General features: G+C 33.9%; 4 protein-coding genes across 4 annotated transcripts; 1 reads left to right on the top strand and 3 right to left on the bottom strand.

Moving 5' to 3' along the window:
• Nucleotides 1-24,559, bottom strand: LOC120175565 (putative transferase At1g60990, chloroplastic). Its single transcript, XM_039182161.1, has 14 exons — nucleotides 24,335-24,559; nucleotides 24,153-24,254; nucleotides 24,029-24,062; nucleotides 23,868-23,941; nucleotides 23,590-23,655; nucleotides 23,434-23,516; nucleotides 23,258-23,345; nucleotides 23,088-23,153; nucleotides 22,792-22,954; nucleotides 22,642-22,725; nucleotides 22,440-22,567; nucleotides 21,945-22,170; nucleotides 20,940-20,952; nucleotides 1-16 (listed from the first exon to the last, which is right to left on the bottom strand). The coding sequence occupies exons 1-12, from the start codon at nucleotides 24,542-24,544 to the stop codon at nucleotides 21,985-21,987; spliced, it is 1,284 nt and encodes a 427-aa protein (XP_039038092.1). The 5' UTR covers nucleotides 24,545-24,559; the 3' UTR covers nucleotides 1-16; nucleotides 20,940-20,952; nucleotides 21,945-21,984.
• On the top strand, nucleotides 3,938-6,527 carry LOC120175563 (ubiquitin-like domain-containing CTD phosphatase). Its single transcript, XM_039182159.1, has 7 exons — nucleotides 3,938-4,244; nucleotides 4,466-4,610; nucleotides 5,000-5,114; nucleotides 5,194-5,257; nucleotides 5,585-5,750; nucleotides 5,874-6,177; nucleotides 6,288-6,527. The coding sequence occupies exons 1-6, from the start codon at nucleotides 3,985-3,987 to the stop codon at nucleotides 6,117-6,119; spliced, it is 996 nt and encodes a 331-aa protein (XP_039038090.1). The 5' UTR covers nucleotides 3,938-3,984; the 3' UTR covers nucleotides 6,120-6,177; nucleotides 6,288-6,527.
• LOC120175564 (50S ribosomal protein L30-like) lies at nucleotides 7,973-8,623 on the bottom strand. The gene is made up of 2 exons (XM_039182160.1): nucleotides 8,403-8,623; nucleotides 7,973-8,318 (listed from the first exon to the last, which is right to left on the bottom strand). The coding sequence occupies exons 1-2, from the start codon at nucleotides 8,592-8,594 to the stop codon at nucleotides 8,178-8,180; spliced, it is 333 nt and encodes a 110-aa protein (XP_039038091.1). The 5' UTR covers nucleotides 8,595-8,623; the 3' UTR covers nucleotides 7,973-8,177.
• LOC120175562 (probable receptor-like protein kinase At1g11050) lies at nucleotides 12,765-15,264 on the bottom strand. Its single transcript, XM_039182158.1, has 2 exons — nucleotides 13,134-15,264; nucleotides 12,765-13,101 (listed from the first exon to the last, which is right to left on the bottom strand). The coding sequence occupies exon 1, from the start codon at nucleotides 15,234-15,236 to the stop codon at nucleotides 13,146-13,148; it is 2,091 nt and encodes a 696-aa protein (XP_039038089.1). The 5' UTR covers nucleotides 15,237-15,264; the 3' UTR covers nucleotides 12,765-13,101; nucleotides 13,134-13,145.
• Nucleotides 24,560-25,105: the final 546 nt, after the last annotated feature.

Raw genomic sequence — 25,105 nt, 5'->3', positions numbered from 1 at the left:
ATCGAAGAACGATTAATTGGTTAATCATGCGTGAAAGCTTGAAACTAGATATATATACAGTTTTAAACTACAATACCAAAAATACATCATGTTCTACAACAACTTGATAAAAACACACCCTATATGACAAACTTAAACTTGGAAGGCTTAGAATTCAGTAAAAATTTGTAAAGAAACATATCTATTTATCTATCTATTGATACAGACTCGTGTATGAAAGTACTGAAGTAAATACGAGCCAATTATGCATGTAAACAATACCATTTTCTTGCACTAGAGTGTTTATCATATTGTGGAATCAAGTCTAGTATAGAGAAAGACATAGAATTTTATGTTTGGCTGACTATCTTTGTCAGTCTTCCGTAGGCACATCCCTACTTACAAATCAGCCCAATGCTCGCGACCGAGTAACCTTATGCTTCTCTGCACTTGAATCCTGAGCTGGTCGAAGCTCCCATGCACGAGGAAAATCACCTTATCCCCCACTTTTAGACCCATTTTCTTCACAAAATCGAGCCACCCTGTAGTGAGAACTGGCTTCGGGTGACCGTCGTTCTTCCTAGTATAGAGTCGGAACGTCCAAACCTTATTGTACCTGTCCCTCACCTGAAAATCCAACGACTGCGTCCCTCCCTCGAGTCAGAAATGCTCCCTCATCGAGGCTGTTGGGAACGAGAGACGGACGCCGATATCAGTGCGTGTTAATATCTTCGAGCAAAGCTCCTTCACCGGTCCACTCCGACTCGACTCCATGTGACTAAAAGGCTAGTGATCGACCCCCAATGTGTTGGTTGAATTTCGTTTCCATTTTATAGATTCAATCATCCAAAAGTTCTGGGAAATTAATGTGTGCATGCTTTTCTGATCAGTCACGATCATATCATATACAAGGTTAAATTCTTAAGAAGCTTCAAACAAAAGTTGATAATTTAGGGTTCATATTGCTTGATAGCTGGCTTTTAGTTGGTTGATAGATAGATGTTTGAACTTCAATTCTTTATTGATCAACTATTAATTTTTGTCCATTTTAATATCTAAATTTTTAAATTTTTTAAAATTATGTCTAACGTTTAGTTTTTATTTTAGTTTAATTTCCATAAAAATTTGAGAGCAAGTTATATAAGATGGATTTTTGTCTCTCTCGAAATTTCAAGTTTAATGACACTTTATGGATTTGGATAATTTATTTTTTTCTATGTTTGATTATAGTTTCGGATTTAAACATGTAATTCAATATAATTTATTAGGTTTTCTCTTGAAGAAAACGACATGGTTTCATGACGTCATATCATTCGTATGTTTGGTGAGTCTAACCTCTTGCCATGCATACGTGACTAAGTAGATTAACCCCACAGTTGACCCTAACTCTTTGACAAAGAGGTTGGGTTTATTATTATATACATATGAGTAAATATAAGACAATATATGTTAAAATATTCTCAATCATTTATCAATAAACGTTCATATCCCTGACATTTACGGTGCTTAAACCCGGGACCTCAAGAGATAACAATGAGTCTCTTAACCACCGAGGTCCCTTAACCATTTGACAATAACCTGACATCTGGGGAGTGATGGATCTAAAAATATTTTTTAGGGTGGACACACACATATCAATTATTGAAATTTTTCGTATGAGGGACACAAATAAAATTTCAGGGTGGGCGCGTGCCCACCCTGAGTATGCTTTGTATCCGCCACTGATCTGGGGTAAATACGTGTAAAATTAACCCGATAGGCCAGTCAGGTAAAAAAAATTAACTCATTAGACCATCTCCAAAATTAATTTGGGATCTAGGGCATTTTGTTATAATGGCTTGGAACTCGTCATGTCGATGTGATTAGTTTCAATAAAATATATTTTTATCAAAACTTGTCACTTCGGCTTGACAAAATTCTAATCGTCACGTTGATGTGACGAGTTTGAATAAAAAATATTATTTGGGTAAACTCTTCATGAGAGCGTGACGAATTTTCCATGTACTGTAGCATTTGTCGTATATCCCAAATTAATTTTAAAGATGACCTAGTGAATTAATTTTTTTATCTGCCTGCCTATTAGACCAATTTCATAAATACAAGGAAGTATTGGGGTTTATTATGAATTTATTTATGGGTGAAATATATTAAAGGTCATTAAATTATACTCAAATGCTCATTTTGGTCACTGGACTTTCAATAATTATAAAGTTGTCATTAAATTTATCAACTTTTATAAAATAGGCATTGCAAGTTTATAATAATGATAAAAGTTCGATGAAATTTATTGATTTCTTGAAAATAATTTTAAAAAATAATGATTATTTTATAAATTTTGAAAATTCAATGATTTCAATAATCATTTAATCATAATTTTGGTGTAACTTTATTTATTGAATGGTACGGTCGGACAACAATCGTACGACAATTATGTTTGGCCAAAAGAAAACATTAGATTACGACAGAATCCAATCATAAGCGAACCGCCCATAAAGTTACCAATAATTAATTCAAGTTAGTGATGGCTTAGGGATAGTGGGTTGTTTGTAATTTTAGAAATTTTATTTTTTTATAGGGTAAAGTACATAAATAGTCCCCTGACTATAGGGTATTATTTTATTAACTCCCTTAACTATTAAAAGTTACAAAATAGTCCTTTGACTATAGAGTATTACTTTGTCGAGTCCCTCGACTATTAAAAGTTACAAAATGATCATCATACTATTCATTATTTTATAAACTCATCATTGTCTATTAAAAAATTAACTCTCGTCTAAGTTGGACATTAGCATAATGACTGAGATATGATAATCGTTTGAGATTATGTGATCAAATTTTATCATATCGCAGTCAATATGTTGACGTTCAACTCAGACTGTCGTCAATTTTTAACAAAAAATGACGAGTTTGGAACATAATAAATAGTCAGACGATCATTTTGTAACTTTTAATAGTCGAATGACTCAATAAAACAATACTCTATAGTCGGAGGACCGTTGATTAAGTACAATAATCGATTTGGATTAATCAATTAATAAATCAAAATTACAAAAATAACATGATTTTTTTACTATTATCTGGTTATACAATCAAGACCTTGAGAAGATATAATCATCCATGTTCCATTAATAATTAATTTACATATCAACCATATGTTTAAAATTATGTATATATATATATTTTTTAATTTACACCGTCACTTTAATAGTAACAACTAATGGTGTTATCAGATTAAACCTTCTGATAACATAAAGGAGTATATTATGTTAAAAATAAAGTAGAAGGATTAAATATTCAACCATATAGTAATAGAGTGACTATAATAATAGTTAAACCCAAACAAATATTTTAGGGTCACTTAAATTTAAGGATGGGCATGGGTCGGGTTTCGGTCAACCAGACCCGAAAATTATACATCCTCCATCTGACTCGAACTCGACCTGAAAATAATACACCCTTCATCTGATCCGAACTCGATCCGATCCACTGAAATAATATATTTATAAAAAATATTATTATTTTCAATAAAAAAATGGATTTAATTGAAAACTAATATATAAAAAGGTCATATTGCAATTATCCTAAAATATATAAGGTAAACTATATATTTTCTGGGTCGGGTCGGATCAGATATTTTTTACCCTAGACTCGAACCTAAACTCAAACATAATCTCCAAAAAAGCGACCTAACCCGACTCAAACTTTTGTTTAAAAAAATATAACCCTATAAGATCGGATATACTTAGAATCCATCAGATTCAGGTCCTGTGCCCATCCTACTTAAAGTTATGGGCCACTGAAAAAAGGAAAAGTAACTTAAAAAAGCTAGAAACTGAAGCATGGCTCAAATAAGATCTATGGTGATCCAAAGAATTGAATTGATCCATGACCCATTTTGTTTCCTTTATCAAATTGTGTTTGGGTTTCTTATATGGAGGGCACCTTCATTCATTTTCCACCGAGATTCTTTTGGAGTTTTTGGTTCACTGTCTGAAGGGAAAAGAAATGGCCGCCGCCGCTGCATCTTCATCACTGACGGAGGAGGAGCTGACGCTGACAGTAAAATGGAGCGGGAAAGAGTACACGGTTCGAGTCTGCTGCGATGACTCGGTGGCCGAGTTGAAACGAAGAATCTGCCAAGTGACGAACGTTTTGCCCAAAAGACAGAAGCTTCTGTACCCTAAGATCGGAAACAAACTCGCCGACGACTCACTTTTGCTCTCTCAGATTCCCCTCAAGTCCTCTCTCAAGATGACCATGATTGGGTACTCTCTAATCATCAAGCTTGTTGAATTTGGATTATTTTTTGTTACGAAATTTGGGTTCTTTTTGTTGAATTTTGTATGCATTTATGGGAATTGCAATTGTTTTATGAACATGTTATTGTAAAAAGAAAAATCATTAATCTTTGCTTTGAAGTTTTGATGAATGTGGCTCTGTTTATAGTGTAGAGATTGGTTAAAGTATTGTTTTTATGAATATCTAGAACTGTCGAAGATGATATAATCGTCGATCCGATGGAGACTCCCGAGGTCGTCGATGACTTCGAAATTGGGCAAGATGAAGCTGTTGATATCAAAGATAAAGAGGTTAACAAGCAGAAACTGAAGAGACGCATTGATCAATATAAGGTCAGACTCTCTTTTTCATGCATGTATGGTTTGCTTGTTCCCTGGTCATCGATATTCGATCCCGAGTGCTTTAAAGTCGATGTTTAGTGGACTTGCAATGAAGTATCTTGTCTGGAAATTTCTTTACATTTTCAGCTTTCATGTAATACGTATGTTGTTTTGGTGGAAAAAATGTTTGAGCTCTTATTGTGAAAGATCGATATCTGAATTTGCTTCGGTGAATTAGTAAAGTATTGGACATTCTTAGATTTGATCGTGCAAAGGGTTTAGTATAACCCTCTTATCATCAACTGGCGCCTTTGTTTTATTCAAGGCCGAGTTATGCCCTTTTTAAGCACTCCTTGTATACGATTTGTTGATGAGATTTTCTTGTCATGTTTTACATCTAGATCGAACTAAAAACTCCGTGCCGTAAAGGAAAGAAACTGCTTGTTTTGGATATAGATTATACTTTATTTGATCATCGGTCAACAGCTGAGAATCCACTTCAACTCATGCGGCCTTGTAAGTTTATTGTCCTTTTATTTAAATTATTTGTGGTGTATTTCAATAGGAGCTAATGGTGAAAATATCATTTTTGCAGATCTTCACGAGTTTCTTACGGCTGCATATGCGGAGTACGATATCATGATTTGGTCTGCAACCAGGTGGTTTTTATAAACAATTTTTATTTCCTTTCGACCTAAGATGTTAACTTTTATCAAAGAAATATATCTTAGCAGCAACTTAATTTTAGTAGAGTCGTCACATATCAGCCTAAAAGTAATCATAACTCAAGCTTTAACGATGTAGGATTCTCATCATATTTTTCAAAGTTTTTTCAAGTTTTGAGAGTTGTGTTCCCGTTTCCAACACGGATATGGACGTTGGACTCATTTCAAGAAAATGACGGATTTTTGAAACATAGAGATGCATGAGTTAAATTTTGTGTTCTTATAAACCGGATTTCTAAAGCTTATATTTCCTCTCTCCAGCATGAAATGGGTTGAATTGAAGATGGGACAACTTGGAGTATTAAACAACCCGAACTACAAAATCACAGCCCTTCTAGATCATTTAGCGATGATCACTGTTCAATCAGATACTCGTGGAATCTTTGATTGCAAACCACTTGGTTTAATTTGGGCACAGTTTCCCGAGGTACATGTTAAAATCGAATTTGCTGTGGTTTTGCTTGCTTCAATAGGTCGTTGTGTTTGAATCAGAAATCAATGAATTCATTGCCTGGTTAGACTGACATTTGGTCCATTTACATATTTTCAGTTTTACAGCTCAAAGAACACTATAATGTTTGATGATCTACGAAGAAATTTCGTGATGAACCCCCAGAACGGTTTGACGATTAAGCCATTCCGGAAAGCTCATGCCAACCGAGACACTGATCAGGAGCTTGTAAAACTCACCCAATACCTGCTAGCCATTGCAGATCTTGATGACTTGAGTGCTCTCGATCATAGTAATTGGCAGTTTTTCACCGACGACAATACTAAAAGGCGCAGGCATGCATAATCGATCCGACACTTGACTAGCTAGGAATTTCATGTGTCAATAATGTTCACTTTTTAAGGTATATGTCTCGTGTTTTCCCAAGTTTTTATGTCCCTAATCGCCGTTCCATCAACTTTCACCGGTGAGAATTCAGAAGCTTTTTCTAACAAGTACAATACCTATTTTCATGGATCGCGAGCATCGAGCAGTGCTACTAGTAAAAGCTAGCCTTCTCTACTCCTTAACGAAGGCGTAGCAGCGACTCGAACCTATATGAATATCATTTTATTTGGCATTAGTTTCATCTTTTCTGTATATTTATTCACATATATGTATTGTTTTCATTGCTGAGATGACCTAAAAATGAAACTGGCTCAGGTATGAGATATATTTTCTTGAGAAGGAAGTTAGTTGCCTGCCTTTGTAATACTCAATTTCTTAATGTATGAACTAAGTTCAAAGTTTAGCCAACGATTTTCTTGTTCGAATCTGAGAAGAATTATATTTTATTCCTGGGTAAATTACGCGTTTAATACATAAACTATTATTTTGGTATACTTTAATACTTGAACTTTAAATTTTTTCAATACCATACCGAACGTTAGATTTTGTTTTATTTTATTACTCCATTAAAAATTTAACTTTAAGTTTTGAAAAAACTGAAAGTTTAGGTACTAAAATGGATTAAAATTGATAGTGTAGGTATTAAATATATTAAGTTTTTCATGGTGGGTAATAATTGAATGTTAGGTCTGATTTTAAAAAAGTTAAAAGTTTAGATATTGAAATGAACTAAAATTAATAGTTTAAGTATTGAATGTGTACTTTACCTTTCATTTTAAATGGGTAAGTCAAATTATGCACATGAGGGGCCAATATATACTTGTTTATATTTAATTTACTTGATTTAAATATGCTTTGCATCAAATTTAAACTCATTTTTAATATCGAAGTTAATGACTATTGTTATACCAGCTGATCCAATAGGCCTAAAATTTCCACCGGGAGCGGCACCGGAACACCACCCCTCAACATTTTTGATGTTCAAACTTCGATTTAAACTGATTTAACCGGTTAATTGGTCAATTAATTTTAGATTCGATCGGTTAATGGTTAATATTTTTTTCAAATTTTGATTATCGATTAATTCAGTTCAAAATTGATTGGTTAATCAAATTAATTGAAATTATTAAGTATTTAATATATTATATATATTATTTATATATTACTTAATCTTAAAAGAGTTTTGAATTCCGATTTTAACCGATTGAATTCATTAAATATTTAATATATTATATATGTTGTTTATATAATACTTGGTCTTAAGAGTGTATAAATTCTAATTTTAACCGAATTAACTGAAAATATAAATATCATAATATATAATATACATTATTTATGAATTTCGATTAATCGACCGATTAATTGAACTTTATTCAGTTCAATTAATTATTTTCAAAAAAAATTCGTTTTAACTAACGGTTAAAGCAGAAAAAATTCAATTGATGAATTTTTTAAAGTTAGGTGGTCAATTAACCAAACTGACCGATTGAACACCCCTACAACTCCAACTTCAGAGTAGGACTATAGCACCTTAGTATATCTATCTTCACTCGAACAAGATCATTCAATTTGTTTTGTCACATTCTTTAACTAATGTGAGAAAGGGGCCATGGAGGCCGGAGGTGACAAATGGCCGGTGGCCGGAGTTGATGAGCATAGAAGGAGAGGAAACAAGAGAGACGACAGAAGATATATCAGAAAGAACTAAAACAGATTATAAACATGAATGAGCCTAACTGATTTGATGCTGATGGAAGACTCCATATACCATAAGGACAATACATAACTACCAGTTAAAGCACTTGCATGTGTGGAGAACAAAAGGTTCAATACATTAATATTTCAAGTTTCACCATTTTATACTTGATTATTTCCTTCAAACATGTTGAAAACACTTAAATAAACCTTAAGAAGCACGGTAAACGTGCGTTTCGACCTCAAATTTCCATAATTCGAATCTCAGCTAGATCTTAACACGAAGTTACTTGACTTCACCTGCTAACTGTTAGAGACCTTCTAAGGCTGCTTAGAGGAGTTGGTTGCAGAAGCTGGAAGATGACTAATGACAATAGGGGGGCGTAGTGCTCGGTGTTCGGCTTCATTTGCTTTACGTGCCTTAAACATTTCTTCCGTCTCAACCACAACCAACCTCTTCACCTGGACATAAAACACCTCAATAAAAAAAATGGGAAAGGAAAAAAAACCAATGGAAGAACAAAACTCAGATTAGGGGTTTTATACCTGCTGAAGCATTCCCCGGACAGTGGGGGTGTTCCACCTCATGACAGTGCGGTTACATTTGCCTAGGCGTAGTGCTTCCAGAGTGCGCCTATGAAGCCTTCTGGTGCCGGGAATTCCCCTCACAAGGGTTATATAGAGGTTCGGACTCCATGCAACGGGAACACTAGCTTTGAACTTATTGAAAGCACTCATTTCTTCTTCCTCACTACACTGAACACAACCTTAAAGAGTACATTTAACCGACATCAACATAATGGAATAAGTAATAACAGGTTTAAAGAGAACCATGACATGTTAAACTGATTCCATAATTCATATTTCAAACTGGAACATCTACTTTGGAAAATTCTGTATATGCAATCAAAGCTTTAACCATTACAAGTAATCAATAATTTTTACTCCAGCAAATGGATAAGATAATCAATATAATGATAAATTTCACAAGTATCCCCTATGGTCTTCACCTAACAACTTAAGCTGTTTTCGTTCTCCACCTCATTTAAGATTCACAATCACTCCCAATGGTAACTAAGATTTTAAAAAGATTAATGAAATACCGTTAACACCTTCACTCACTCTTATTGTTAAATTCTATCATCATTCATATGTAATCCCGATATTTTTGGTGTTGAGACACGCATACTCGAAAAAATTACATCAAGTCACATGCATAATTCAATCAATGTACAAATATCAATTCATTCCACCATTCTACAATTGCATCACTTGTTCTGGTTTCCTTGCAAATCAAAGCACCGTAAATGGTTTTCTCCTATTTATGCTCTATACAGCTATCCCAACTTGGCAATAGATAAGCTCATTTCTAACTCTTTCCTTCTTAAGCTTCTGATACACCCATATTTAACATTTACAACTCAACAACAGCCATCCACTAACAGTCAATATATATATATCGACTGGTAGGATCTGATTACATTGTGTAAATCTAATTAGTTTTAACTGAAAATATAGCCATATATGAATTTAAATGAATGGCTTGATGAGGCTAAAACAAAATTAACCATTTTTCGTTGAAATTTGAAAAAGAAACACTAAATTCTAATCTCAGTCATCCATTTAGAGTCGATTATATTTTCGTGTAAAACTAATGAGCATCATAGGATATAATCCCTGTATATATAGATAATAAAGCAGTTCTAGGTGTTTCATATAGCTCCAGCATAACAGCATCGCGGCTGCTATTTCGAGGAAGCGGCGCCATCCGCCATTGCTGCAAGACCTCAACAGCGATGCGATCAAATTTTACATCAACGGCAGCGAATCGCGGCCGCAAGTAGCAGCGTAACCGAAAACAGCTAAACCGATTGCTTTTGAAAAATCAATTAACAAGTAAACAGAGTGATGCAGAGGGAGAAATCAATTAACAAGTAAAGCTTAGGGTTTCAAAAATCACCTCGTTTAATTTCCTCCGGAAACCCTAGGGCAAGAGAGGGGTTGAAGATTACTAGTTTATTTGGCGGCGGGAATGTGTGAAGAAGAAAGCTGAGAGTGTGACGTGAAAACTTTAGGGGGGGAAACCCTTTTCAGTGTCTAATTTTAGGCTTAATATGATTTTTAGTACCTAATGTTAGTATTTATATATATAATAATATTCAATTTTTATAATTAAATATTTAATTCTTTTATTTGGTGAAATTTAATATTATATTTAATTTTGAGTGAATATTTATCATTTTAAATTCGTTTAGTTAAATGATTAAATTCGTTTAGTTAAATGAATAATATTTAGGGTAAATTATATCTATGACAATTTAATTAGTACTTTTTTTTTTAACTTTGATCATTGGATTTTTAGTTTCATCTGTTAAACCACTTAACTATTTAAGTGTTATAATCAAGTCACCAACCGTTAAAATTTAACAAAGAAGCTAACACGACTGTTAAAAAATAGTATAATTATATTTAGTCTACGATATTTATATAAATTTATGAATTTTATTGAAATTTTGAGTGATTTTTATTTGCTTTAATTAGGTTTGCTACGTAAATATCATTTTATCTTTTTTTGATATAACCACTTGTTTTCGATTTATTAATCCACTCTTCCGGATCAGGTATTATAGAGATAAAAACGACCCTCTCAACCCAGTTTGTTCCATTCATAAACGTCAAGAATCCAAACCCTGACATTTGCTTAAGAGACTAGGTGTCTCATCCCACTAAACTAACTGATTGTCGGTGTAAATATCATTTGCTTAAGGTACTTAGGGAGTATCGATACTATTCAAAAGAGGAAGTATCGATACTCTAAATAGGGATATGGATACTAAAAGGCTACCCCGATTTTAGTAGACAAATTTGGTATCAATACTAAGGTTGGGTATCGATAATGCAGGGTCAATATCGATACTAAAAGGATTAGTATCGGTACTATCACACAGTTTTGGGCAAGAAGCCTAACCTTGAGAGAGGGATTTGAGAAAGGGTGTAGGAGCAAAAATATTCTCAAATAAATTTCCAAGTGAGAATAGTTAATAAATACAACAAAAAGCATAAGAAAACTTATGAAATAAGATGTCATAAAATTAGTCATTGTGTGATGCTCGGGGAAACAGTAAGGACAACAAAGTTATTTTAACAGTTATGATGATTTTCTTGCTTGTTAGAAATATCCAGATATATCTCAGCTAGTGCCAAGACACTTCAGTTGTTGGCTAGGCGTATATGTCTAAGTACTCTTAAGGAAAAAACTGACCAAGTGTACGTTTCCGATGCAGTTCCGAATCTCACCCCGGATACCCAAGGGTATCATAGGTAGACTAGAGAGGTGTGCATTTCGAGATACAAAACCCTTCAACCACACCATGATGCCTACCTTAACTTTATATGCTAGTGTTTTTATATGCTTATGCCTCTGCTTGCTAGCATGCTCATATAGTGAATGCACGTAATATAGTATAGTTATTTGTGTGGCGCTGAACTTGTGAGCTCAATGTTTGGAATTTGTTTTCATGTGTAGATTCTTAGGAGATCTCTTGAGGAGTTTATCGCCGGTCCTTGAATCCAAATTTATCGAGGCATCAGAATATGTATTGAGTCTTTTTAGAGGGTATTTATTATTCATAGACTCTTGTTTATTGAGTCAACTCTAATTGGATACAGACAATATAATGTTATTTTGGGACGTATTTGGGAGCTCTCCGTTTTGTAAACTTGATTTGATTTATGTTATAAACTAATTGTATTTTATTGATGAATGAAATGTTGTTGTAAAAGAAAATTTTTGGGTTAATCACTTCAGTGATTCCATATGATGCTTTAATCTTTGATCTTCGAGTCTATAAATAAAGTGTTTCAAAGGAAATGGTTAAGCCATCTTCGCCGGAAGTTTATAGCCGGAAGCCATTCTCATTGTCATTGTTCGATCAATTCATCATGCCGGCACATTATGTACCATTCATCTTGTTTTACAACAAACTCGATGATTCCTGGTTCGGCAACGCTGCAAGAATCCTGGCCACGTTAAAGGGATACGAGAACCATGAATCAGTTTTACCCTTCGTACGGTCGGACGATCGACAACCTCTGTCGGTTTCTACGACAAAGGCATGCCGTATGTCGAAGCCAGGGACGATGCTCGGTTATCGGATTTCATGGCGTCGGCGGAGATAGAGTTGTTGAACTGGTTGCTCACGTGCCAATGCTTTTGCAGTGTCCCGACTTCAACATCGCCCCAAGTGGCTATTCAAGTCACTGTCTTCGGGTTCGGCGGGATCGCCATCGCCTTATGTGACTCCCACAAGCTCGTAGAGGCGACGACGGCGTCGGCCTTTATTAAAACTTGGGCTGCTTTCAAACGAGGCTTCGACAGTGAATTACGTAATCTCGACATGTTAGACGCAGCGTTGCGATTGTTCTCTCCGTGCATGTTCAACCATTTGACTATGAATATCAAATGAATATTCATATCCATGCATGTTCAATTGGTCTAGTTCCGAATATAGTTAATTTGTTCAGGTAAATACCCCCGGAACTTTACGTATTTTACAATTACATAAACAAACATTATATAAACGGTTCACCGAACGCTATGTTTATTTACACCTCTAATCTCAATCAATGCAGATCGATTTGCAAATTTGTTGGATCCAACGATAAAGAGTTAGACGGCCCTTAAATAAGGTCTCGGGTTTAAATCTCATGGACATACAATATAGAGTTTTGTTCTCATTTAGGGTTTCGATTTGATATATGAATAATATTTTATGGATTAGCCCAAAATAATATACCAAAACAAATCTGTATTGGTGTGTACAAGTATCAAAACAGAAACGATTTATGTCTGATATTGACTATCCCACTACAAAATCGAAGTTAAAACTTATCAACAGCATTAGAGGGTTGCTGCTTGAAATCTTTGCGTGATATCTACGATATCGCTCTCGGATAACCTGCAGAGAACGTAGCGGTCAAGCTTGCCACTCCATGAACGGTAGTTCAAGACCATGCTCTCCAGGTTTTGGAGAAAGAAGTGGCATAGATTCAGTATGCGTATCGAAAATGAATTAAATATCGTAGTTGCAACTTTGGGTTTTCATGATCATGTAGAATGTTCGACGTAAAGAGCCAGAAATCTTCAGCTGACTGATCGATTTCCGGACTTTCTCACCGTCCCGATCTTCTTTGGCAGCTAAATGAGGTTGATGCTTGCTTCATGGATGATCGTATGTCGATCATCCAGTCTAATACTTCATGAGTTTGGGAGTTCTAAAACATTTCAGATTACCTGAGCATGTCTCCCTTCTGCAGTTGCGGTCCGCTTAATGGGGGTGAGATGCTGAAAGCATTGCCGTCGCTGTAAATCAAAGGGTGGGCGAGAGACATCGGTCGATCAGGAATCGGGGGGACTTCAATATCACCTTCCAACATTTTCAGTGCATCCAAAATGGTAGGCCTTAAAGCAACCATTACATGAGCACACAAAATCCCAACCTGCAGAAACCTCTCCATTATAGCCTTTGGATTCGAATTCACAGAATCCTCACTATCGATCAACGAACGATCCAAAGCCTCGTCGACTTTTCCGGCCTTAATCAACGACCAAGCCCAATCGGTTATCAAAAATGCTCGTGGGGAGCTCGATGAAGACAAATCAAGAGCTTTTCTCCCGCACATTATCTCCAAAACAACGACACCGAAACTGTAAACGTCGCTCTTCTCGGTTAGCTGACCGTAAAGGGCATATTCAGGGGCCAAGTATCCATGAGTCCCAGCCACTCTAGTAGTGAGGTGAGACTGCCCTTCCCTACTCTGCTTTGCCAACCCGAAATCCGACACTCGCGCTCTCATATCAGCATCGAGCAATATATTCGTAGCCTTAATATCTCTATGATATATAGCAGGCTTCACTCCATAGTGCAAATAAGCCAACCCCTTGGCCACATCCAAGATTATGTTCTTCCTCTGAGGCCAACTCAACGGTTTACTCCCCGTTTTCGACGGGAACAAATGGTCGTCGAGGTTCCCATTCGGCATATAATCATACACGAGGTATCTCTGACTCCCTTTCTCATGATCATCGACTCCAATCTCATCATCATCGATCATACAACACCCTCTAAGAGGCACAAGATTCCTATGCTTCAAGTTGCTGATAATCTCGACCTCGTTACAGAACTCCTCGTCACCTTGAAACTCCGATTCCAATATCCTCTTAACGGCGACCACCGTCCCATCCGGTAAAACCCCTTTGAAAACGAAACCGAAACCTCCTCTACCAATGAAATTCTTTGTCGAAAAGTTATCCGTAGACTTCTCGAGATCGCGGAGTTTGAACCAAATTGAACCTGTATTAGGCCTTAATCTAGGCCTAGACCCTTGCTCCTCTGGATAATCAAAATTCGAACCAGAGCCACCATTTTTGTTCTTCCTAAATCGTTTTTCATACCAAAAGTAAAAACCCAGCAAACTAGAGGTAACAAGAACAGCAACAGCAGCACCAGTTAGACCAAAAACAAGAGCCGAATGTCGATTATTCGAACCAGATTTTTCATTCAAAGTTAAAGCAAATGCACACCTAACAACGCCATTACTTTCAGGTCCAAATTCATTAACAATACCAGCAGCATAAAGAACAATAAAATCGAAACAATCGGTGCCGTGAGAACTATTACCGTCGATCGAGAGCAACCTGGAATGAACCTCGTTCCCGGCACGGAGGCAAGTGTCACAAGCCGTTAGATCACTGAGATCGGCCCTGCAACCTTGATCGAGAGCCGTGGATTCGCCTAACTTAGCGACCCAATCTGGAATCGTTTGTATTTTGGCGCAAAGATTGGGCGTGATCACGAACTGCATCGGGTCGAAACAAAGGGAAGCGACGTCGTTCGGGAGAGAAAGAGCGTCGAGCTTCGCCTGGAAATCCCGGAGACAGGCGACGGAAGAGGGAAAATCCGGGAGCTGGAAAAGGGTCGTTTCTTTGAGATGCTCGGCGAGTCCAATGCCGAAGACAGATAATAGAGCCACGCAGCAGTTTTGCCTAAAGATTTCGGCTCTGGGTGTGAAGTTAGATGGGCGGAAATTACGGCAAACGGATGAGTTCCATGGGATTCTCGTCACGTAATTGAGATCCATCGGACATGAAGCAGCTGTAAAGGAAAGGGTTGAAAGGAAAACGATAAACGAAACCTGTAAAGCAACGATCTTCATCGATTTTTCTTCTGTTTTCCTGTGTTGGATTGAAGATTTCTGGGTTTCGGATTCTTTTAGGTGAAAAGGGAAAGGGAAGATGTTTATTGATGATTCATTGATGAAGATGATGAGATCGATCGATGGAATGAAAATGACTTCATCTTTAGTCAAAGCCTCTTTCATTTATACTCTTCTTCGGCAGCTGAGTTTCTTTTTGCTTCTACTTTCATCGGCGGCGCTTGTTAGTCACGTCAATACGTTGTTTATAGACAGGATCCAGTGAAATATTTTAAAGGGTAAAGTGTTTATTTAGTCACTCAATTATTTGAATGGTTTCATTTTAGTCATCTAAATTTTTAAAGGCATAGTAACAAAATTACCCGATATTTGCATTAATGATTACTTTCCCCTATCTTTTTTTAGCATTTTAGCCCCTAACATTTATTTTGAATAATTAATAAATAGTTAATCTAAATTAGTTTTCGCTTCATGCATATTATTATTACTTTAAAAATAATTATTCTATTTTCTATTTTCTATTATATATAATTTTTCTGTAATTTCTTTAACTTTTAATCTTCTATATATTAACTATTTAATATATTTTTAAAATATATATAATATATTTTAAACGTAGAATATTTGAATATTTATCGTCAAATAGTTGAGTTTTTAGAGCAGATATTATACTCGTAATTATCTTAGATTAATAAAAAAAAAGGTGAAGTACACAAATGGTCTCCCGATTATAGGATGCTACTTTATTGAGTTTCTTGACTATTAAAGATACTAAATGGTCCCCCGACTATAGGAAGTTGCTTTGTTGAGTCATTCGACAATTAAAAGTTACAAAATGGTCACATGATTATTCATTATTTTTCAAACTTGTCATTTTCCATTAAAAATAACGATCATCTGAGTTTTACGCTAACATACTGACTGAAATATGATAAAATTTGATCTCATAATCTCAAATGAATATCATATATCAGTCAACATATTAACGTTAAGCTCAGATGATCCTTACATTTTTAATGGAAAATGATGGGTTTGAAACATAATGAATAATTTAGTGACTATTTGTAATTTTTAATAGTTGAGGGACTCAACAAAATAACTCCCTATAGTTGAGGATCATTTTATAACTTTTAATAGTTAAGAAACGAAACGTAATAAAATAGTCTATTATAGTCGGGGAACATTTGTATACTTTAGCCTAAAAAATAAGTATTATAAATGATATTTTTTAAGTCTAATATTTTTGTCCAGACAAAAGAACAATGGATATCTCAGCCGTTGAACAAGTCAAATGGGCGGATGGAAATGGCTTTTGATTGGAGCGTTCATTACACGCGATTTGATCGTCAGTGAGATGTACACCATGTCATTTTCTTTCCACGTGATGCTATTTTTAATAGGGATAATTGCATCATAACCTCTCAAACTACAATTTATATTTTAAATTCGTCCAAAATTTTGAAGTATTTTAATCGAATGTCAAATCATATTAATCAAGTTTTTCTGTTAAATTAGTCATCATCTTGGTTATTAAATTGTAGCTCAAATCTAACATGAAGCAAGTAGCATATTTGAAATATGTAGATCAAAGTTTAAATATTTATACCCAATTTATAAATAAGATATAATTTAAATATTTTTATATTTTTACTGATAATTTAATTTTACATTCCTGAAATTTTATACCCTCTATTCTAATATAACTTTCTAAATATGCATCGTTGATATAAAATATAAAAGCATACATAAGTCATTGCTTAACATGAATGATTTAACCAAGTTCCATGGTATAAGCTGTCTTTTTTAACATAATTTTTTTCTCTCAATTTTCTTATGTCGTCTTTTTATCTTTTTTTGTTTTTTGTTTAGTCGTCTTCTTATCTTTTTTAAGATAAGTCGTGCACTAATCTTAATATTGGTTGTTGATTATCGGTGGATTATTATTTTTCTTGTTCTTTTTCGTTTTGTCTTTGTTTTTTTTTCTTGAGTTTTTTCACTTTTAGATAAGAATTTTTGTTATTATGACACGTTTTTTTATGCTCTTGTGGCACGTTCCTTATGGTTTTCGATAAGTTTTTCACATATTTCTACGGTCGTGTTGGTGCTTGCACAAAGATCCTCACGACATTTATTTTCTGATTGGCTTGTCGATGGTCAAGTATTATCAGATCTCCTCTTTTGTAAATGGTCGTTTGTCGATATAATTAGAATTGTATAACATAACAGTCTGCCAAATTATTTTGTTCACTCACCACTCTTTTTATCACATCGTAAAGTGTCTCATTCAACATAGACAAGGAGTTTTATGAAGGTTACTGATTTGTTTTGATGTTTGGACAGTTTCAATATCTTCGTATCTTTGAGTTTAATATTTTTATTTTATGTTTGAGTTTTCTGTGACTATTGTCTCCAATTCTCTCTTTGGATGCGTTGTAATTTTGATTCCTCCATTTTATTAACGAAATTCAGTTGCCATTGTTCAAAAAAAAAAATGTAATGTCACTAAAATTTAGAAAATTTATGTTGGGTAAAGTATGCGTTTAGTACCTAAACTATCAGTTTTGGGCCGTTAAAGTATCTAAACCTTTAATTTTTTTCAAAATATACCTAAAGTTTATTTTCTTTCATTTTAGTGCCCCGGTTCAAAATTTAACATTAAGTTTAAAAAAATTAAAAGTTTAGGCACTAAAAATGACAAAAACTGATTGTTTAGGTGTTAAACGCGTTAAGTTTTTAAAAGTGATGTACTAAAATAAAACAAAAACTAAACATTATGTATGATTTTGAAGAAAAAAATGAAAGTTTAGATACTAAAACGGATCAAAACTGATAGTTTAGATACTAAATTCATAACTTACCCTTTAACCCATCAAATTCAAGATTTTGATGCCATATATATATATATATTCATATTTAAATTTGGATCAAAATGTTTTATTTCTAAAACACAATAAAACATCTTATAACTTAAAATATATATCATAATTCAACAAACGTGTAATATTTTCTCTCTTTTTTTTCAAATTGTTCTTTTATAAATTATATTGTGCATTTGTAGACTTGTCTACATAACCTCAAATATTTTCCTTTTCTTTTTCAAAATATTTTAATTAAAAAATGAAGAATAATTATGTTTTTAATAATTTATATTTTAATCACATGGGTTTTAGCTTGCATTAAAAATAAGGGAAACAGGTGAAAATTAAGTTTCAACGTAAAGAAAATACAGTTGACAAACACAACATATCCAAACACGTGGAGAAATCATAGTTTAATTTCTTATCCATTTTATATTTAATTTCATGATAAATTTAATGTTGACATAATTGTTTTCTTGTAATTGCAGCTCTCTGTGTTTTCTTTCCTTTTATTTTTTTTCGAGTCAAGTACACAAATGATCCCCGACTATAAGACGTTATTTTATTAAGTATTCGACTATCAAAAGTTATAAAATGATCATTCGACTATATAGTGTTGTTTTGTTGAGTCCATCGACTATTAAAAGTTATAAAATGGTCACCTGACTGTTTATTATGTTCCAAACGCGCCCTTTTTCGTTAAACAATTGGTGGTTATCTAAGTCGAACGTTAACATGGTGACTAAAATAAGATATGATAGTCGTTAAACAATTGTTTAATGAAAAAGGATGAGTTCGGAACATAATGAATAGTCTGGTGATCATTTGTAACTTTCAATAGTTGAGGGACTAAATAAAGCAACATTCTATAATCAAATGACTATTTTATAACTTTTAAGAGTTGAGGGACTTAATAAAGTAATATTCTATAATCGGGGAACCATTTGTGTACTTTACCCTATTTTTTACCTCCTCAATTCCAGTCCATATTCGGTTCAAAAGAAAATAATTTGGTATTTTAAAGAAGAAAGTGATTGGTTCCAATGAATAAAAATCGGATCGTGTCGACATGCTCAATTTAATCAATTAGCTGTTCGACAACGCAAATAATTTAAGTTTAAAGTGAATCGATTCATGTTTATCACCAGAGGAATATCGATTTTTATAATAAAATTCTCTTATATGTATAATTATAATAATAAATAAAAGGGATAAGTACACAAATGACCCTGTCTATAGGGTATTATTTTTTTTTAAATGAATCGATTATTAAAAGTTACAAAATGATCTTTTGACTATAGAGTATTGCTTTGTTGAGTCTCTCAACTATTAAAAAATATAAAATGGTCACTCGACTATTCATTATGTTACAAAATATTGTCTTTTTGTTAAAAGATTGACAATATTTTGAGCTAGATGTTAACATGATAACTATGACATGATAAAATCTGATCTTAGAATCTTAAACAACTATCATATCTCAGCCATTATGCTAACGTACAACTTAGACAATCGTCAATTTTTTAACGAAAAATGACGAACTTGAAACATAATTAATAGTCTAGTGATCATTTGTAACTTTTAATAATCGATGGACTTAATAAAGTAACATTTTATAGTTGAAGGATAATTTTATAATTTTTAATAGTCGAAAGACTTAATAAAATAGTATTGTATTATCGGGGACCATTTGTATACTTTACCCTAAATAAAATTCTCACTATTAACAATGGAACTATATTTGTGCCCGTAAGCTAATAGGGGAATTTTTGCTGTACGGCGCTTAAAAAACGGTTAAAAAACGGCGTGATCTGTTAAACAAGTAATCAGTTAAAATTTAGACAGGTTATGTTATATCATTTAACCGGAAATATTATCAAGTACAATAATATATTAGGTAGCGCTTATATAATGTAATTGATAGCGCTTATATTGTCCTATTTTCTAACTAAACAAATATATTTAAACAGGTAACATTGCAAATTTACCTATTACATTATAATTATCGGTTTTGATGTTTTTGGGATTGATACAATTTTAAATGTATAGACACTTTATGATTGCACCTCGTTGTGCTTTCATTTTGGGAAAAAAGTATCGACACATATTTAAAGAGTGTCGATACATAATGTAAACATATTTGCTAATTAACCAATATATTTTTACCGGTTACATTGTAAATTTACTTGTTTATGCGTTTTTGTTCTTTGATAAACTGATAACATAGTGGGTTTCCCAATGTTATTCTTTTGTTACTGCAAAGTTTTTGTTCTTTTCTTACTGGATTTTGCTTGAAATATCCAACTTTTTGTATTAAAAAATGAAAATTCTGAAATAAAAATGGCCACACAAGCACATTTTTTTACTACCGATTTTATCATTTCGAGATCGATTTTGTCATATTTTTACCTGTTATATTGTTATGGATCGATACATTTTTATAAAGTATCGACACTTTATTGACACTATAACTTCTTTTCTTTTAAATTCCAAAAGTGTCGATACTTATAATAAAATATCGACACTTTCAACATATCTAATAGCTCTTTACCGGTTTTGTCATTTCGAGATCGGTTTTGTCATATTTTTACTTGTTATATTGTTATGGATCGATACATTTTTATAAAGTATCGACACTTTATTAGATCTATAACTTCTCTTTTAAATTCCAAAAGTGTCACTACTTATAATAAAGTATCGACTCTATCAACATATCCGGTAGCGCTTTACCTGTTTTGTCATTTATAAACCGGTTTTGTCATTTTTTTACCTGTTATATTGTTATAGATTGATACATTTTTATAAAGTATCGATACTTTCAATATATCCGGTAGCGCTTTACCTGTTTTGTCATTTATAGACCGATTTTGTCATTTTTTTTACATGTTATATTGTTATGGATCGATACATTTTTATAAAGTATCGACAATTTCAATAAATCTGGTAGCGCTTTACCTGTTTTGTCATTTATAGACCGATTTTGTCATTTTTTTACCTGTTATATTGTTATGGATCGATACATTTTTATAAAGTATCGACGCTTTCAATATATCCGATAGCGCTTTACCTGTTTTGTCATTTATAGACCGATTTTGACATTTTTTTACCTGTTATATTGTTATGAATCAATATATTTTTATAAAGTATCGACACAAACCGACAAGTTAAGTTTGCCGGTTGCCAAATTTTTTAATATTTCTTCATAATTTCCACCTACTACATTATTATTACTCGATATTTCCGATAGCACTAAACCAAATTTGTCAAATATCTTTGAATGTATTCGGTAACGCCGTATATTAGTCCATCTTTCCTGAGACAACCCAAGCTAATAGGCTTTAATTTGAAAAAAGAAATTAAATTTAAGGATAAATACACATTTAATTCCTAAATTATCAATTTTGATGTATTTTAATACTTAAACTTCCATTTTTTTCAAAATCATACCTAAAGTTTAATTTTTTATTTCATTTTAATATTCCGTTCAAAATTTAACGTTAATTTTTTTTAAAAAAAATTAAAAGTTTAGATACTAAAACAGACCAAAAGACATTTAGATACTAAACTTGTTAAGTTTTTAACGACGGGTACTAAGATGAAACGAAAGTTAAACTTTAGGTATGGTTTTAAAAAAAAATAAAAGTTTAAGTACTAAAACAAACAGTTTAGATACTAGATGTGTAGTTTATCCTAAAAAATTATCAATTTGAGTCAAGTAGCTCTAGTTATTGAGTGAACCGAGCTCGAGTATCCCTTACTTTTAGCTCTACCAGCACATGAGTTTGATCGACTTCCTTTACAAAATTAAATTGATAATAAAAAATTCCCAATTTAAGCTGACTATAAGTGAAAATCAAGTTAACTGAACCTTGAAACCAATATTTCGATCGAGCTCGAGCTTCATTCAGCTCGAGCTCGGCTCAACTCGGTTGCATTCCTGTGCATCCTTATGAACCATATGCACGTTTTCAACTCTAAATATGGATATTAGAATACCACAAAGATAAGCAGCATCAATACAACGTGATAGTTATATCCGTATACTTTCAGTTGAATCAAGGACTGGAGTTCTTTACCGGAGGAGATTGCCGAGAAAGAAAAGGAACATTTACGACTGTCCCGATAATATTTTCTCCGACAATCACAGTGTCTCCATCCGAAGCTGCTTTTCTCTTGATGTAACCTAAAGCAAAATGGTCACATTCCTTTCTTCCGGATGTATAGCTTGTCAGCTTCCCCACCTGCAGGAATTTAAAGAATAGCTTAGTGTACATTAGTTTCCAAAACCGATGTTACTCGGACTTGGGCATGAGTGCGGATACGGGCATGTCTGGCAAAGATGGAAAACTTTTCTATGTATTTGGTAGATCCTTAGATATCTTATCTCGTATCCATGGGTGGGACAAGACCCGTATACTTCGCTGAAACCTAAGAGTCCGAGCAACATAGCCCTAAACTACCCGAAATATAAACCATACATATCATTTCAGGGAAAGGGTCAGATTAGAACCTTTTTCCCATCAACTGTAATGGGGCTGCCGGGTTCGGCTGGTGCAGACAAATGAATACCCCATAGTCTCTGTTTAACTCCATCGTATGTGATGAGTCTTGATATTGTCTCTTGTCCCTTGTAACAGCCTAAAGATCATAATGTTAGAAAAGCATGATTTGTACTTTTCATAGCCGATATTCAATGGTATATATCGGTTTACCCTTGTTCAATGAAATCGAATTCCAAAGGCCGGCCTCCAAAACATTAAAATCATCAGTTAGCTCCTTCCTGGGAGCTGGTCTTCCTGCACATCCTAAGAACTTGTTACAATAAGTTGACCATCACTAAACAACAAATCAAGAGTTACCACCTTGTGTAATCCTTAGCTTTTCCCAGGCATTAAAACCTAATGGAATAGCTCCGTTAGATAGAAGAGTTTTCCAGACTGGACCAGCTGCTGCTGGTGACATCAACAACGAAAACCCGTCTTCAGAAATGATATTTCCCACCCCAACAGTAGGCATACCATTCACCTGAAATTGGATAACAATTGTCGTTTTGGTTCACTGAAATAAACATTAAACCGAATGAAATTTTACTATTTTCTTATCCAAAGTACTATTTTACTATTTACAACTTGGCATTGGCGATATCCAGATATCTTACACTGTAATGACGATTGGTGCCGTATGGTTGTCCAACAAGATCACCCAGATTCAAATTAGCCGTCACCTGTTTGCACATTACAACTAATATCATTCAAGATTATCAAATTCAAGCCAAAAACTTAAAGAGAAATGCCATGGAAGAATACCAATTTATACGGAATTACTTACTTGGGAGCACTTCGGACCTGCTAGAGCAAATAAGCAAGTTTGCTTGGTGATATCTTGAATCTCTACCTTGTCAGCAAAAAATATGTACCTGGAATGGATAAGATAAGAAAAAACTAATCACTTAGTACTTTGTTTTCTTCATAAATGAAGGATCTAAAAGAGATTGATGCACTTACTTATTTAGCATTTCGGTTATGTTTCCACACGTCCCGGGTGAAACCGTCAATGACCGACTTTTTCTGTGAAAAAATAAACAAAACTCTAGTAAATCAAAACCAATCCATTTCTAAGAGGGAAAACCAAAGATCATTAGAAATAGTAAAGAAGACTACCGTAACCCATGCATAAGCAATATCAATCGTCCTCGCTGTCGGCGTAACAAAAACTGTATCACATCCCTAAGAATTTCATCAAACAGTATCCAATCAATTTCAACTAAACATAGTATTAAACTGCAGCCGCAATGCAGTGTAATGCCACATCCTATCAACATCATAACGTTCACAATATCCGCAACCGCGACACAGCAGCCTCGACCACAATTTAGTACTGTTCAACCAAATGAAGCAAAGCTGTAAAAGAATAGCAGAGAAAAGGGTAGATCTATTACCTGCCCTTCACTAAGACATTCAAAATTGGCAGTGGTTTGGTTATGAAGAAACTGAATCCGATCATCTCCACTGACTTCAACAATTCCATCCAATGCATGTAAATTTCATAAGAACAAATTCATAGTTAAGTAAAACTTAAATTAATTGAAGTTATACCTACCTCTTATCCTTCCGAAATGTGAAAGGTCCATAACCTAACCAATTCGTCAAATAAAAAACAAAGGAAATGATTAGAAACAATCGTAACCGAATGAAGACATTGAAATTTAAGAGTAGAATTTTACCACTACACCATTATCGAATGCATCGAAAGCTTCATCATCATTGTCGAACGTTTCTATTATCCCTTCCTCTGAAACCTTTGCTCCTTCAGCTGCAACTGAATCCTGCAAAAATTTCAAAAATTAAATCTCATAACCATAATATTACTTTTTGTACGGATTAAAAGAGGAAAAGGAGGTTATACTAGGAAATCGTGGTCAATAGGGGGAGGAGAGAGTTCGAAAGGTAAAGCGGCGATAGTAGATGAAGAATTTCTCGACGAGAGCTTCTTCTTGGTCCAAAACGCGGCGTTCCAGTAAAGAAGAGGAGCGAGTGTGGAATACCGAAGACGAGTGGTGGAGGATCCAACCAAGTGAGCCGCGCAAGGCATCGCCGCCTCTGTCGCAGTCGTCATTCCTTCGTTGAATTGCAGCGGATGCCGGCTGGAAATTGGAAATGCTTGAATATAGATAAACAACGAGGGTAAACTACAATCATGACCATTTGATTATAAGAATATATAAATCTGCCCACCAATCTTTTAACTTTATCATTTAAATCAATTAATTATTTAAAGTATATCAATCAAACTAGTTAAAATTTGATTTAGCGGGGATGATTACCAATTTTTATAATTATATATTTAGTTTTTATTACTTATAAATTAGAGTTAATTGTATCACATGTTCTCAAAGTATAATCATCCTTTCAAATTGGTCCCTAAACTTTTAAATCTTCCAATTTCATCATTAAACTATGACTATCATTCTAAATTATTCCTCAAACTTTTTAACACTTCAATTCCATCCCTAAACTATGACCTTCATTCTAAATTAGTCCCCAAACTTTTTGAACATTCCAATTTCATCCCAAACTATACCTATATACTAATCACATCCCTTGTTAATAAATTTGTTAGTCCAAATTATATTACTATATGTTTAAAAAACAAAATTTAGCTTAAACTATGGTTGAA

The sequence above is a fragment of the Hibiscus syriacus genome, unplaced genomic scaffold (genome assembly GCF_006381635.1).
Source record: "Hibiscus syriacus cultivar Baekdansim isolate YM2019G1 unplaced genomic scaffold, ASM638163v2 tig00112206_pilon, whole genome shotgun sequence".
Classification (NCBI taxonomy): Eukaryota; Viridiplantae; Streptophyta; class Magnoliopsida; order Malvales; family Malvaceae; genus Hibiscus; species Hibiscus syriacus.
Note: the sequence above shows the minus strand (reverse complement) of the source record. Positions and strands in the feature narration are given on the sequence as shown.